This window comes from Caenorhabditis elegans, chromosome I (assembly GCF_000002985.6).
Source record: "Caenorhabditis elegans chromosome I".
NCBI classification, from domain to species: domain Eukaryota; kingdom Metazoa; phylum Nematoda; class Chromadorea; order Rhabditida; family Rhabditidae; genus Caenorhabditis; species Caenorhabditis elegans.
The window spans coordinates 381,910-397,612 of record NC_003279.8 but is presented as its reverse complement, the minus strand read 5'-3'; the positions used below and the strand labels follow the sequence as shown (position 1 = coordinate 397,612).

At 34.5% G+C, this 15,703-nt stretch overlaps 2 protein-coding genes across 3 annotated transcripts; one reads left to right on the top strand and one right to left on the bottom strand.

Annotated features, from left to right (window-relative positions):
- The first annotated feature begins 3,197 nt into the window (after nt 1-3,197).
- Nucleotides 3,198-9,143, top strand: R119.5 (Protein-L-isoaspartate O-methyltransferase domain-containing protein 1). Of its 2 annotated transcripts, none has more exons than NM_001261919.2 (10): nt 3,198-3,523; nt 3,974-4,257; nt 4,491-4,615; nt 4,951-5,157; nt 5,421-5,455; nt 5,807-6,001; nt 6,513-6,578; nt 7,061-7,420; nt 7,793-7,854; nt 8,675-9,143. In NM_001261919.2, the coding sequence occupies exons 1-10, from the start codon at nt 3,202-3,204 to the stop codon at nt 8,816-8,818; spliced, it is 1,800 nt and encodes a 599-aa protein (NP_001248848.1). In that variant the 5' UTR covers nt 3,198-3,201; the 3' UTR covers nt 8,819-9,143. The 2 variants fall into 2 exon arrangements, with proteins under 2 accessions (NP_001248848.1, NP_001248847.1); NM_001261918.4 differs by having other exon boundaries at nt 5,810-6,001; nt 8,675-9,122.
- taf-4 (Transcription initiation factor TFIID subunit 4) lies at nt 9,049-14,787 on the bottom strand. The gene is made up of 8 exons (NM_058327.9): nt 14,700-14,787; nt 14,549-14,624; nt 14,239-14,492; nt 14,049-14,184; nt 12,388-12,988; nt 11,277-11,537; nt 9,463-9,567; nt 9,049-9,236 (listed from the first exon to the last, which is right to left on the bottom strand). The coding sequence occupies exons 1-8, from the start codon at nt 14,778-14,780 to the stop codon at nt 9,179-9,181; spliced, it is 1,572 nt and encodes a 523-aa protein (NP_490728.2). The 5' UTR covers nt 14,781-14,787; the 3' UTR covers nt 9,049-9,178.
- Nucleotides 14,788-15,703: the final 916 nt, after the last annotated feature.

Sequence of the window (15,703 nt, the reverse complement as noted above, 5' to 3'; positions counted from 1 at the left end):
GGGCTTCATAATGAAATTCTTTTCGAATAGTGATAACGATATTTCATTAAATTTTAATCCATTGTAGTTTTCGCTACGAGATATTTTACGCGTCAAATATATTGTGCAGTACGCATTCTCAGAATTTTGTGTTCCCGAAACAAAATTGAAAAATACAAACATTACAGTAATCCCCCAAATTTAAAGGCGCATAAATTTTAAGAAAACATTTGAGAAACCCCACAGAAAATGATGACAATTTTTGTTCAATTTTAGCAAAATCAGGAAAATTTCGTCGAAAATCACTTTCTCTCCAAAACTTTTCTATTTTTCGCAGATTAAAAAAAGAAAAGAAGATACAAAAATATTACAACAAAACGCAATTCACCAGATTATTGTCACTTTTGTTCACTTTCCATTACACTTTTCGTTTTTCGAGAAAGGTCAATGTCACAGTGAATTTACCGAGAAAAAAACGAGACTTTTCCAAGAAAAAAAGGTGCAAACGCGCTCTATTGCGCTTTTTTTTGTGGTCTTGTAACGATTTTTCATAAAAATTGCTTTTGTAATTCGTTCTGGGACCGGAAAAGTCATAATTTAAAAAAACGATAAAATTCGCGAGGTGTTATTTTGGAGCATCGTTGCGCAAAATTTTCAAACCAAAAAAATTGCAAACGCGCTCCACCGGGCTCTTCCGGGTCTCGCAACGAATAAAACGTTTTTCTTCCGAAATCGTTGTGAGACCCAAAAACTTTCGCAACTGAGCGCGTTTGCAGTAGAATTTCTAGAAAAATGTCATTAATGCAACAGTTAGAAAAGTGTTAAAGATTTTCAGAAAATCGGAAAAAATTCCGAAATAGGGTGAAGTCTATTCCAAATAGAGCACATTTGCATTCAATTTGGGATTTTTTTTTTCGGTTTGAAAAAGTACTAAACCGGAAAAAGAAGAAGCCTAAACTGAACGAAAAGTCGTTCATTTGAATGGATTGAATGACATGAATGGGCCTGAGAACCTTTTGGCATCGTGCCAAGTTGGCGGGAGGAACTTGGATTTTTTTTTTCGGTGAGAATTGACAGTGAATGAATAAGAAATTATTTAAAAACAATTATTTCAAACTTTCTTTACGTATTACACAACATATTTGACGCGCAAAATATCTCGAAGCGAAAACTACAGTAATTGTTTAAATGACTACTGTAGTGCTTGTGTCGATTTACGGAAATCATTCATTAATTGATAAAATATTAAAAGAAAGCATAAAAATAACAAAATAATACGAAAAAAAAAAACAAAGGAAAACTGAATATCGCTGTCACAATTCGAAAATAAATTAATTTCCAACATCAAGCCCGTAAATCGACACAAGCGATACAGTAGTCATTTAAAGAATTACTGTAGTTTTCGCCACGAGATATTTTGCGCGTCAAATATGTTGCGCAATACGCATTTTCAGAATTCCGTGTTTCCATAATATAAATTTGTTGCCCAAAATATCACCAAAACTACAGAAACCACAGAGAAAGCTTATCAGTAATTATCAATATTTTTATGGTCCAGAAGGACTATCGTGGGGTACACAAAATATTATTATCAGTTGAGAATACTATTTTTACAATGTGTTTTGCAAGGGCATCTCGTGATAAGGATAATAATAATATAGGGAAAAACAATTTAAAACAAGGAAGTTATTATGGGGATGTGAAAAATTGAAGTTTAAGTGCAAGCGCGCTCCACGGCCAAAAGTTGGGTCTCGGTAGGTATTTAGCGGGAAACTCATAAATTCAAATCATTTTTTGTATATTTTTTTGGTGTTTTGTAAATTAATTAATATCGTTTAAAAAGGAGGAAATGTGTATGTATAGTTGAAAGCCAAGGTTTAGGCTTCGGCTTAGGCTGAGGCTTACCAAGTTAGGATATTTCGTAGTCTGGTAAAAACCCCCAGGAAAACGGCCGAAAAGGACATAAAGGCAAAAGTAAAAAAAAAGTGGAAAAAGTTTGACGGGGTTGGACAGTTGAGCTCAACCTAATGTAAACTAAAAGTTCTAACTGTTTTAGACGCTTCGAATTTCCATTTATCTCGAATCAACAATTTTAATCTACAATTATGTGACGAGACCCATCGCAAAAACCTTATGCACCTTGAAAACTCGTCGCGGCGAGACCCACAAAGATCCCGAAAGGTCATACCTACCGTACCCATTTATTATAATTTCCAACACTATTGCACGCCTTAACTTTCTGCATATATTTCTGGGTCTCTCACGGTCGCTCTGCGTCTCCTGAATCCACAAAGTCTATCCACGGGTCAGCCGTTTTCTCTCGCCTCCTTTTTTCTGCACTCTCACGCGCTCTCCACGGGTCGTGGCCTTGCACGCCGTTCACAATTCTGCCACAGAACGGTCCGTTTTCTGAGAATTTCAACGTTTTTTTTTTCCAATAATTTGAGACATCTTGCCACGTTGCTGATTATCGATTTTTCATTTCAAAGAAACCTGTTTTTTTTGTTTTTCGTTTTTTGAATTTGGTAGCTAGGCAACACGTGTGTTCGTGATGAACAGCCCAAAATAATTTCGAAATTAAAGGTACACGCTAGTGGGTCTCGCCACGATTTACTCGTTTCTCTGGAATTTATTAATTTTAGGAGCAATTATCCCAAAATAAAAAATTTTAATTTGGGTCTTGTAACGAAATTTTGATGTTGAGTCGATTAATTGTTTTTTGAGTTTAAGGGTTATTTTCCTCAAAGCTAAAAAATTATTGACTCGCAACGATTTTTGATTTTCCGTTGAAAGTTCAATTTTTGTTGATTTTTCAATTGTTTTTTCTCCTTAACTAACTTCTTTTACACAGACGCGAAAATTCACGTTTTTTGCGTTAAAATTACGGTCTCGACATGACAAATTTTTTTAAATGCAAAATGGTGTGATCCTTTAAAGAGTACTGTAATTTCAAACTTTTGTATTTATCTTGATTTGTTTTTTTTTTGAATTTTTAATTTAAAGAAAACTACTCTAAAATTTTGCGCCAAAAAGTTTGAAATTACAGTACTTTTTAAAGGCGCACACCACTCTACATTTTATTGTTGGCGTAAAATTTCCTATTTGAATAATTTTTTGAGATTTCTCTCGTAAATATACAAGGAAAAACACATGACTGCTCTCTAATTATTTATTTAAAATCAATAAATAAATCTAAAATTTTAAAAAATCGATTTTCCAGAAATGGGCAATAGTGAAAGCCAAAACGACGATCTTATCGATTTTCTCGTAAAAAACGACACAATCCGTCGTCGAAACATCGAACGAGCCTTTCGACTTGTCGATCGATCCGATTTTCTTCCGATTAGTGAACGGAAATTTACACGTCTTCCGTCGTTGACCTCCACAGAACCGGGCGGTCCATTCTATCCGGGAGCACTTCGTGTTGGAGCAATTGATATTTATGCGAAATTATTCGATTATTTGGATTTGCGTAAAGGACACTCGTTTCTTCATATTGGAACTGGTTCAGGGTATTTAAGTACGATTGCTGGCATTTTATTGGGTGAGTTCTGGTTACGTGGCCTAGAAAAATAATAAAACTCGGCCACCGGCTTTTTTTTAACGGCCACGTGGCACATGTTAGACTTCGTGGCCGCGTTTTCCCTATTATCAATTTTGTGCAATCTTCATTACTTGTGGCCGCGAAAATAAAAATCCTCGGCCACCGATTTTTTTAAGTAATCACAGGGCCGCAAAAGAAATCGGTGGCCGAGTTTTCTGACCACAAAATGAGAAAACTCGGCCACCAACTTTTTTTGTAGAAATTTCAGTTTTTCTGATTTGCGGCACATTTCCCGCCAAAAAAAAAAGAAATTTTTTAAAAAATTTGAATTTACCGCCGAAAAAATTTATGTGAAAAAATTTAATGCCCCACCAAAGTTTGAAATTTTTTCTCAGAAAATTTTAATTCATTTTTTAAAAATGGGCGTGGCCTGACAACCCTATTTTTAAGGTGAAACTGGTATAAATCATGGGATCGAACTCTACGAGAATCTCGTCACCTACTCGGAAACATGCATTGATCAATGGATAACTACACCCGAAGCGAGCTCTGTCGGCTGGGCTCGGCCGGAGCTCAAAGTGTGCGACATCACCGATGTCAAATTTCTTGAAGCTCATCAAAATCGATATGATCGAATTTTTGTCGGATTCGTTGCCGATGATTCTCAGTTGTTGAAACGAATGCTTGGAATGTTGAATGTTGGAGGACAACTCGTCATGCCACGTATACAGGGGGTATGGTTTGGCAAGAAGTGGGCGGAGCCCGGCAGGCAGGCAGGCTCCACCCATTTCTTGGTTTTTCTACAATTTGAAATACAATTTCTGCACATTTACTTTTTGGGCCAAAAATGAAATTTTGCGTGGTGAGTGGGTGGAGCCTAAAATTTGAAAATCCGTGTTTCCGGAAACAATATTCCTTACACAGGCTCCGTCTAGTTCTTGGCTCCTCCACATTTAAAGGTTTTCAGGTTTGCCGATACAGAAGAGTTTCCAAGCATCGTACTGTGTATGACGTCCCTGGAAGAATGACATTTTCTCCAATGATCAGGCTTCCGAAGGAGGAACGGATCTCAACGCCTACGCCTTTCGAAAGGTAATTCGGTTTTTCGCAAAAATTGCAAATTTCAGGCCTGCCAGCTTACCTACCTGTTAGCCTTCCTACTTGCCAACCGGTAGGCCGATAGGTAGTCGCGTAGGCAGGTATGTAAGCAAGGTAGGCAAGTAGGTATGAAGGCGTTGAGGCAGATAAACAGACTGTAGGTAGGCATACACACATTTAGGCAGGCAGGGAGGCAGTCACAAAGGCAGGTAGGTGTATGAAGGTAACAACCCATCAAAAACTGAAAACCTGCTTAGGCACAGGATGTACGAGGAAATTCTACTATTTTCGGGTCTCACCACGAAATCACAATAACCCGGATTTTTTAGTGGTCCCCGCACGTTGACCTACTTGGCGCGTCAGGCACTCCGCCGCGACATTCGCCGACACGCCTACAATCCACGTGTCAATCGTCAGATTTGCGGATCAATAATGGTGATGAAAGGTGGAAATACGTATATGGATCATGTTCAAAGGCATCAAGCTGAACAATTCGAAGAGTTGAATCGGCGTCGACAACTTTTTGATCCAAGACCGTAAGAAATTTGAAAGCTATTGGTGAAAAAAATTGCAAGCGTGCTCTAATGGAAATCATTTTCGATAAATCTTCGCAAAAAAGCACGGAAAATCGGAAAATTTTCCGATTTATTGATTTTCTTGGATCACTTTTAGTGTAAAATATCGATTTTTCCTAGAAATTGATGATCCATTAAAGGGCGGGCTTAGAAAAATCCCGCCTTTCTTGATGCAAACGCGCTATGTTGCTAAGGAAAATTTTTAGTACTTTAATATTTTTCAGAATCGACCAACTAACTCCAGCAGACAATCAATTGAGTAATTTTTTTGAAAATGTTCGATTTTTATTTTCCACGTGGTGTCAGAGTGTCTCATTTAGGCTTGATCTACGTAGATCTACAAGAAATGCGGGAGAAGAGACGCAGAACTCTCAAATGATTTTGCATGATTAAAAACGTGCTGACGTCACATTTTTTGGGCAAAAGTTTTCCGCATTTTTTGTAGACCAAAGCGTAAGTGAAGAGTATGTCCTAAAACACGCCCACTTCTTGGCTCCCCTCAGGATTTAACTTTTTAATTTTTTTTTTTTTAATTCAAAATTCAAAAGTTCGAAAAAAAATCACTAAAAAATATGTTTTAAATTAAAAAAGTGCTTATAAATATTCCCAGCAGATCAAAGAACCCGTAATCACTTGGATGACGTCATGGATCAATATTTGGGTCGTAATAATAATCCCAGAGAACAAGAAAACAATGAACAAAATATTCGAAATACTATAGCAGATCATGTTCGTCGATGGAATGAAACAAGAACTGACGTTCTTCAAGAAATGTTGAATTGGAGAGAAATGCAAGGTTTTACAGGTGAATTGTTGATTTTATTTAAAAAAAACAATTTCTTTTAAATTATTTTTTTTTTGGTTAAAAATTTTTTTGAATTCAAATATTTCTGCCAACTTTAAAGTAGTTACTTGAGTCGATTTAAATTTGAGCGTGGGCTTAGACTTAGACTTGGGCCTAGGTCCAGGCTTTGTTTTAGGCATAGGGTTAGGCTCAGGCTTAGGCTTAGATTTATGCATAGGCTCAGGCTCAGGCTTAGGCCTAGGCTGAAGCGAAGCTGTGGGATGAAGGAAAAAAGAGAAATTCCCAGCAATTCCAAAAAATGGAAAAAAAAGAAAAATCAGGAAAAATGTTCAAAAGTTCTAAAAAAAAATTTTAATTTTCTGGAAGTTTTTTTCTAAATTAAAATATTTCTAGAAGCTGAAACAATTTTTTCTGTCACTCCAAACTTTCGATTATCTTAACATTAGTATTTCTTTTAGAAAATTTGTATAAGTTCCTAATTTTTTAGTGAAATTTCATATCAAATTTGCAGCGCCCCGAGCACATTTGGATGGTGCCAATCTCAGAAATACAGCTCCGGCTACTGAAAATCGAGCAGGTAAAAAAAATCCGAATTTTGCGAGAAAACATTTATGATTTTCAAAAAAAAATCGAAATATCTAATGTTCAGTTCAAAATTTATTAATTTTTTTCACTCTCAGACTTGTTTTTTTTCGATTTTTAAAAATTTTAGAGTTTAATAATTTTTTCCGTCTAAAACTCCGAATTAAAACAATTTTTAATTTTTTAAAAATTAAAATTTCCAATTGTGTAGACTCCGAAATTTTCCATTTTTACTTCCGAAATGTAGGTTTTTTTTTTGGAAAAAGTATATTACCAGCACAGAGTGCAGGTAGTTGAAGAGACACAGACATCCCGCGCCCCGTCCCTTGGGTCCCGGGATGTCTGTGTCTCTTCAACTATCTACATTCTCTGTACCGGCAGTAGTAAAAAATATTTGTCGAGAATTTCAAAATTTTTGAGAAAATATTATTTTTTTGGCCAAAAAATCTTAGTTTTTACAATTTTCAATCCTTCCAGCACCAGCATATGTGCTCGAATGGACGATTAATCATGATAGACCCCGCCATCATCGCATACTTTCCTCGATAGCTCGACCAGAAACTCCAAATACTCCGAGAATGGAGATTGTAATGATTCCGAACATCAATGATCCTTCCACCACCGGCCTGGTTGAACGTCCCAATGGAGATTTATCAGAAGATGAGCAAGAGCTTTCAGATGCTCTAGAGGAACCTCAGGAATCACCGTCAACATCAACAGAATCCCAAGTATCGGAAGACGAAGAGCCATGTTGTTCGACGGACCCTGCTTCAACCACGTCACGTCGCCGACGTATACGTTCCCCGAAATCCGAGAGCGCCAAAAAACCGCGAAAATGTAAGTTTAAAGGTTTGAAAAAACTGGAAATTCTTAAAATGCGTATTGCACAACATATTTGACGCGCAAAATATCTCGTAGCGAAAACTACAGTATCTCTTTAAATGACTACAGTAGCGCTTGTGTCGATTTACGAACTCGATTTCTGAAATGAATTTATTTTTTTCCTTTTTTTCTTCGTATTATTCCCTCTTTTTTCTTCTTTTTTAAAAATATTCTATCGATGCCCGTAAATCGACACAAGCGCTACAGTAGTCATTTAAAAAGAATTACTGTAGTTTTCGCTGCGAGATATTTTGCGCGTCAAATATGTTGTGCAATACGCATTTTCAGAATTTTGTGCTCCTCTAACGAATCAAACTTTTTTTTCAGCATCGAGTCCCCCGCTAGACGATTATTTGAAAGAAATGGCAGTTCGCCAAAATCACGAACAGGTGAGAATCGGGGGGTGTCACGTGGTGCCAAGCTGTCCCATTACGGTTTGGTCTACAAAAAAAGGCGGGATTTTTTCGCCTTAAAATAATGTGACGTCAGCACGTTCTTAACCATGCGAAATCAGTTGAGAACTCTGAGTCTCTTCTCCCGCATTTTTTGTAGATCTACGTAGATCAAGCCGAAATAAGACACTTTGACACACAAAAATAGCTTACTATTTTGTCCATTTTTCTTCTTTTCGGTATGAAAAACAAAATTTGTTGGAATTTTTAAACTGTTTGTTAATATTCTAAAAATTATAAAAAAACAATTTTTCGACAGTCTTTTTGAAAAATATCTAAAAATTTTTTAATATTTTAACGGATTTATTGTTTAAATTTTGAGTCAAAAATTACGGTATCCCCGGGGTCTCGCCACGAAAGTTAAATGCGTAAAAGGTGTGCGCCTTTGAAGAGAGTACTGTACTTTCAAACTTTCGTTGCCACGGTTTTTATTAAAATATGTTTTTTATCGTATTATTCGAGTTTATTCGAAAAAAAACTTTTTGTTTGAAATTACAGTACTCAAAAAAATTTTAAAAATTTGTCGTGTCGAGACCCCGGGTATTGTATTTTTGGCGCCAAAACTTCAAAAAAACAAAATTCGGTGTTTGCGTACTTTCGAGGATACCGTACCCCTCGAAATTTCAAATTCGAGCAAGAAACTTCTAGTTTTCGGTTTTCCGACTGAAATTTTGCGAGGAATTCGAACTTTGAATTGAAACTATGAAATTTTGCTTTCATAAAAGAGTTTTCAGCTCGAAATTAGAAATTTTTCCAGCGCGCCATCCACCTTCGCCAACGTAGAAATCTGGAAATCGCCGGTGCCGACGGTGTCTATCAGCGAATAATCGATGAGCTTCCACTTCCACCGACGCTCAAAGACTATGTTCGATTGGTGCAACACGAGGTTGTGCTCAAGTAGAGAAAAAAATACCGAAATTTCAGTGTTTTTGAGAAATTTTGAAAAAAAAATTGCCTAATTTTCTGAATTGTAACTCATTTTTCTCGATTTTTCCTGTATTTTTAATATCTAATTCTGGTTTTTTTGCACTTTGCCAATTTTTTGTTGTTGAATTTTTTCTGAAAAATCTGAAATTTTTGGCTGAAAAGCTGAAAAAGAAGCTTTTTTTTATGTCTAGCATTTCGTTTAAAAATGAGAAATAATTATTATTTGACTGGAAAAAAGTGATTGTTTTAATTTGTGGAAAAATAAAATTAAATTTAAAAAAAGAAAACGAGAAAAGCAGAATTTTCGCTCCTTTTTCCATGAGATTTCTTTAGTTCAGATAGTTGTATCGACTGCCGGACCACCGTATGACATCTTTTCACGGATGAATGTTCTGGAAAAAAAATGAGTTTTTTTAGGAGAAAATTGGATAACTTTTCAAAATTTTTTTAAATCGTATAAAAATTGATTTTTATTGGAATTTTTTAAAATTAAAATATTAAAAACTACCATTCGTTTGAAAGTTTTTTGAAAAATTTTTAAATCAGTTTTTTCCAATAAAAATCAATGTTTAATACGGTGTTTTTTAAAAAAATTTTTTAAACAAAAAAAATCGCTACCCTGTGAATCGGCTATCCTGATTGACTAAAAGATGTAGATCACGAGTTGTTACACGTACTGTTCGTGGACGAGGTGCTGTCGTTGCGGCGCCCGTGTTTTCCCATCTGAAATTTAAATTTTCAATGTAAAAAAGCGGTATTTTGGTAGAAACTAGCTCGTTTTATCAACAAAAACAAATTGTAAAAAATGAATTTTTTGAAATTGGTTTTCGAAATTTATTTTAAATTGAACCGAAATTAGTTTATCAACTGGAAATTGCAAAAAAATGCACATTTAATAATTTTCCAACAATTTTCAGTAAAAATTTCAAAAAATTTCTTCAAAAAGTGAATTTAGTGGAAGCAATTTAAAAAAAAAGAAAATTATTGGAAAATGTTGTTTTTTTCAACAAAAAAGTGTATTTGTCTAATTTTTTAGAAATTATTTTTTCCCTAATTTTGGAAAAAAATGAATTAATTTTTAATCAAGTTTTAAAAAAACCTTTTTTTTCGAAAAGAGAATTTCTAAATTAAAAAAAAACTAATTTTCAACAAATGACAGTTTCATTACTGGAAGGAGCTGCAAATTTTTTATTTTCATATAAATTTTTATTTCTATATAAATTTTTTCGAAATGTGAAATAAATTTCAAATTTCTCCAAAGAAATTTAGTTTATTCCTGGAAATTATTGGAAAATGTGGTTTTTTTTTCAAAGTCACTAGAAATTTAAATTTTTTTTTAAAATACGTTTTTTTGCCGAAAAGATGTTCATTTGTTTTTCGTTCATTTTTTTCTGTGATTATAAGTCACTGAAATTCAAAAATTATAGTTCTAAAAAATTCTAAAAATTATTTAAAAATCGATTTTTTTTTTCAAAAATTTTTCTCAAAACGTAAAAAATTAATTTTTTGTAAGTGTTCAGCTTTTCTCTAACAATAAATCCAAATTTCGAAAATTTCTTTTTTTTTCTATTTCTTTCGAATTTTTAGTATTTTTAAAGCAAATTTTGTTCAAATTGATTGTATCTTGATTTTAGGCTTAAAATACCGAATAGTTCAACGAAATTTCTGGAAAAATTAATTTTTTGTTGCTTTTTTTCCAGATTTTAAAATTTTTTTCAATTTTTTCAGTGATTTTAGTAATTTTTTTAAACTTCTACAAAAAAATATATATAAAAACCAATTAATGTCGAAAATATTCTTATTTTTTAAACATTTTTCCTTTCAGCTTCTATTTTCACTTTTTCGTAATTTTTTTTGCGAATTTCGCACTAAAAACGAATTTATTCTTGAAAGTTTTATTACTGGAAAGTACTGTTTTTTTTTTTAAATTAAGAACCACAAGAAATTGATTTTATCTAAATTTTAGGGTTAAAATCTTGATCGTTTTAACGAAATTTCTGGAAAAAAACTTTTTTTTCGCTATTTTTCTGAATTTTCTATTTTTTTCATTTTTTTTCAGTGATTTTAAATAGTAATTTTTTAATTGAAAATTTTTATTCTAAAAATTTTTTTTTGTGAAATACAAATTCGAAAAAAACGAAATTTTTTTCCATTTTTTAGAAATTAGTTATTGATTTATTTTATTTTTTCATCGATTTTGCAGCATTGTAAAACAATTTTTTCTGAATAATTTTTTTTTGCTTATTTCTAAATCCAAATCTCAGAAACAAAGGTGTCGGTTTTTCAGTTTTTTAATCGAAAAACGAAACTTTCATTTTTCGAATTTTTGAAAACCGAAAAATCGAAAAATGACACCCTTGGTCAGGAAATTGTTTTTTTTAAATCTATTTTTTAAAAATAATTTTTCTGCAAATTTCACGCTAAAAACGAACTTATTCTTGACAGTTTTATTACTGGAAAGTGCTGCAATTGCAGCCGCATTCGCATCTCGATTCCTTTTCGCTTCAGCATCTTGTCGTTGCATTTCTTTCGCTTTTTCAATCGTCTCTTTTCCACTATTCTTATTCTTGCTCATTCGAATTAGCGACTCTTTTTCTCGACTTTCCCTTAATTCTTCCTCTTGACGATCCAAATCTTCAAGGAATCGAAGTTGCCGTTTGACGTCATCAATTGCCACGTAGTTCTCCGGAATTCTGGAATCTTTTGTAGTGTTTAGGATGGAAAATTCGGATTTTTCACAAAAAATTGTTAGGAAAAAAGCCATTTTTTTATGCTTGCTTCGTGTCGATTTACGGCAGCTCTCCATTTTTTAAAAAAATTTATTCGTGCTTTTTTAAGTTTTTTTTTTTTTTTTTTGCGCGTTTCTTTTATTTTGTCGCTTTTTTGTCAGTTTTTTTTCTGAAATTTTTAAAATATTTTTTTTATATCTCAAAACTCCCGGAATTTTATATTTTTACGTCAGATCTCGACGAACACAGGAGTTTTGACCTAAAAAATTTTCAAATTGACACAAAACAAAATTTCAGGAAAAAAAATGACAAAAAATCGACGAAGATCAAGGAAACTCGTTGAAAAACTGAAAAAAAAAGCTTAAAAGAAATTTAAAAATGAAGAGCTCCCGTAAATCGACACGAAGCAAGTGCGCCCCAATGAGAATTTATCTGGGCGCGCATTTGAAAAATCTCATGGTGTGCATGCACAAAGCGATTTCAAGCTGAAATATAAAGGGAAATTTTTTTTTTGAATTTTTTCGAATAGATATTCGGAATCAGGGGAAAATTGGAGATATTTTTGAAAATATTTCTCAGATTTTTATATTTTTTTGAAAAAAAATTACCGCGTTTCAGCAATGTTTTTTGTTTGGATTTTAAAACAAAATCTAGATGTTTTTTTAATAAATAGTTCGGAACCTTTGAAATTTAAAAATCTTTTTTTTTAATGTAAAATTGTTTTTAAGACGATTTTTCTTCAATAATTTCCTTATTTTTGCTTAATTTTTTTTTCGCTGCCGTATTTTGAAGCAAAATCAATTCTCCTCAATACCTCAAACTCTCCACCCGATGTTCTGCAACTCCGGCCATCAGTGTAATAAGTTCCCTTAAATGCGACTCAACAGCATCTGAAATCGCGACAAGCGCCTCCTCTTCCACCGAACACGATGACATCATTCGTTTCGTGATCCTATTCAGCACCTCATCCGGCTTCAGAATCGACGATTTCAGCGATCCTTCAGGATATTGCCTCGTGGCCGTGGCCGCCGCGGTAGGCTGTAAATTCTCTTCCACCTCCATTTCTACAGGGGGAGCCGGGTGCTGCTGTTGAATCTGCTGTGGTGGGGGAGGAGGATGCATCTGGACCATCTGATGTCCCATCGGCCCTCGTACGGGGCCTTGTAGGCCCATTGGGCTTGGGCCGCCGGGGCCCATAGGCCTGATCATTGGCCGGGCGCCTACAGATACCATATGGGGACCCCCTTGAACCATTTGTGGGGGTATTTGATTCGGATTCGGAATTTGACGCATTTCTAGTGGTGGCTGCTGCTGGGATTGTTGTTGAGGTGGAGGTGGCTGAGGGGGTCCTGGGGTTCTTCCATTGTTGAAAACGTAGCCAGGCGGTGGATTTACGCCTTCAACTGATGCAGTGCCTGGAAATTTGAAAATTAGGGAAAATAGTCCAAAATTGAGGAAAAAAAAAGATTTTTAATCTAGAAAATAGGTAAAAATCCTCATAAATTGCCTGGAAATGCGCCTCAAAATCGAATTTTTGAGCTGAATGTTGAGAAAATCTATAAACATTTTAAAAACTTTAAATTGCAATTTTTCAGCTGAAAATAGCCCTGAATTATGAAAATTGCGTGAAAATTGCGAGAAAATTTGCGGAAATAGCTCTAAATAAAGGGAAGTTTTTAAATAATTGTTTTGCTCAATTTCGTGGAACTCGGATAAATTACCAAAATATACTCCGGAAAAATTGAAAAAGTGCGATAAACTTGATAATTTTTGCTTTCAAAAATAGAATTTTAAAGAAATTTACTGGAAATAGACAAAAAATGTGGAAATTTTAAATTTTAAGCTAAAAAAATTGGTGAAAATCTTAATAAATTGCCTGGAAATGCGCTTGAAAATCGAATTTTTGAGCTGAAATTTGAGAAAATCTATAAAAATTTTAAAAACTTTAAATTACAATTTTTCAGCTGAAAATAGCCCTAAATTATGAAAATGGGTGAAAATCCTTATAAATTGGCTGAAAATCAGGAATTTGCTCAAAATTGTGAGAAAAATTGCGGAAAATCCATATATTACTGACAGCTGAAAATATTTTTAAATAAAGGGAAATTTTTAATTTTTTTTGCTCAATTTTGTGGAACTCGGATATATTATGACAATATACTCCGGAAAATGGAATTTCAAAGCCGAAAAATTGAAAAAATCACCAAAAACAGCTTGAAATTGTTAGAAACTTGATAATTTTCGCTATCAAAAATGGAATTTTAAAGAAATTGACTAGAAATAGCCAAAAAATTTGGAAATTTTGAATTTTTTTCATGGAATTTCTACACAATTTCTTGAAAAATGTAATTCAACGGATTTTTTGCAATTTTTTATGTTAAATTCAAGTTTTTCGCTGCTTTTCAACTCAAATTTTCCTGTTTTTCGATGATTTTTTTTTTGTCGATTTTAATTTTTTTGCACATAAAACCGAACCATTTCGAACAGCATTCCTCAATGCCGGAAGAGTATTCTGAAGGAATGGTAAAAGATGCGGTTGAGCCTGAGATTTGAGCACTTGTTGCAGATTTCGTGTAAACTCTTCAGCCGTCGTTTCCAGATAAATTACGCCCTGAAATATCCGAATTTGTCCGGTTTTTATCGCGTTTTTCGCTCAATTCCTCACTCGAATTAGCTCTTTGACACGGGCGGCCTTGTCCGGCATTTCTGGATCATCGTTATTCGACAGATTAATTAAAGTTTTCAGAAAGCGGACGCATTTTGTCACGTTTTTGTCATCTGAAGCAGCGGCGGCCGCCGCTGCAGAGTTTTGTGGAGTCCCGGGCGGCCCTTGTGGAGCCATTGGCGATGGTGACTGAAAATGCTGCATCTGCTGTTGTATAGGTTGACGAGGCGGCTGCATTTGATGGTTTTGAGCCTCTGAAAATTGGGATTCAAATTTTTTTTCTAACTTTTTTAAATTTTTAAATATTTACGGGGTGCTTCCACGGGTTCCGGAGCCATTTGATGAGCATCTTGGTAGTCGACTTCCTGCTTTATTTGCGGAGGGGCCTGGAATCAAAGGAATAAATTATTGTTAGTTCTTTTTGTTGTTGTAGAAATTTTGAAATAAAAAAAAACAATTACCGGCTCTGGTGTGCTGACTCCTGGCGTTGATCGCTCGCCGATCGCCTTTCCCTGAACGAGTCGAAATCTGGGAAGACTCATGTGTGCTGAAAATGATATTTCTCTCTCAGAAATGTGACAAGGTTTTGAGTTTTCGTGTCGATAATTTCGACGCCATAAAAGAAGAGTTCATACAAAATCGATAATTCCCAGGGTTCAACAGTGTGTTTCCTTGCTATTCCTCCCCACTTTCTTTTGTTTTATTCACATTTTCACATTAAATAGCTAAATTTCCGCAAAATTAGCGGAAAACCCCCTCCGCAACACAGTTTCATTTGAAAATTTACCGGAAAATAGCGGAAAATGGTCGCCTTTTATACTGCCAAGAGTGACCGTACTTTCGGTCGTGGCGAGACCCATGCCGCATGTTTGGAGGGGTGCGTTGCGGCTCGCGTCGCGGTCGCCCGCATTTTCAACTGCGGGAATTTGCGAGATTTGAACGCGATTCTAGTCTAGCTTGCGGTGATTTTTCAATTTTTTAATGATTTTTCAGCGTAAGAACTTTTGAGTTTAGTGGAAATATTGATTTTTGTGATATCACACTCTGAAATACCCAAATTTTCAGTCAATGTATTGTTACATTTCGAAATTTTTATTCAATCTAGTAACAAGCCTACACTTTATCATCGCTAAATAGGATTCTCCATTGTATAGCAGTTCATTCGAATTCCATTTCAAAATTATTGTAAAATGTAGGGGTTTTCTTCTCTAGAATATCCTCCAAAGTTCAACGTGATGTATTGCTGAAATATTTCTTCATCCTAACATGTTCGTTAGAGTCTTCTGTGCGAGGCTTTTCTTTTGATAATGTTTTTTTGATCTGGAAGGTTCCATATTTCGTTCTTTTCCTACTTTTGTCATCTATTTGACCTTCCTTTCATTCAACCTTCCTTTGATAGTTGTATTCTCGTGATTCTCATTCCATTCTTGCGTTCACATGACTGACCCTTTTTATTTATAATTTG

What these genes read in the sequence shown, in the direction of transcription:
- taf-4 (NM_058327.9), bottom strand. Translation starts at nt 14,780, where the DNA reads ATGAGTCTTCCCAGATTTCGACTCGTTCAGGGAAAGGCGATCGGCGAG. An exon ending in GGAACCCGTGGAAGCACCCC is followed by an intron (nt 14,493 to 14,548) that starts GTAAATATTTAA and finishes CCCAATTTTCAG; the next exon opens with AGGCTCAAAACCATCAAATG. An exon ending in GTGTCAAAGAGCTAATTCGA is followed by an intron (nt 14,185 to 14,238) that starts GTGAGGAATTGA and finishes CGGATATTTCAG; the next exon opens with GGCGTAATTTATCTGGAAAC.
- R119.5 (NM_001261919.2), top strand. Translation starts at nt 3,202, where the DNA reads ATGGGCAATAGTGAAAGCCAAAACGACGATCTTATCGATTTTCTCGTA. An exon ending in GATTGCTGGCATTTTATTGG is followed by an intron (nt 3,524 to 3,973) that starts GTGAGTTCTGGT and finishes CCTATTTTTAAG; the next exon opens with GTGAAACTGGTATAAATCAT. An exon ending in CAACTTTTTGATCCAAGACC is followed by an intron (nt 5,158 to 5,420) that starts GTAAGAAATTTG and finishes AATATTTTTCAG; the next exon opens with AATCGACCAACTAACTCCAG.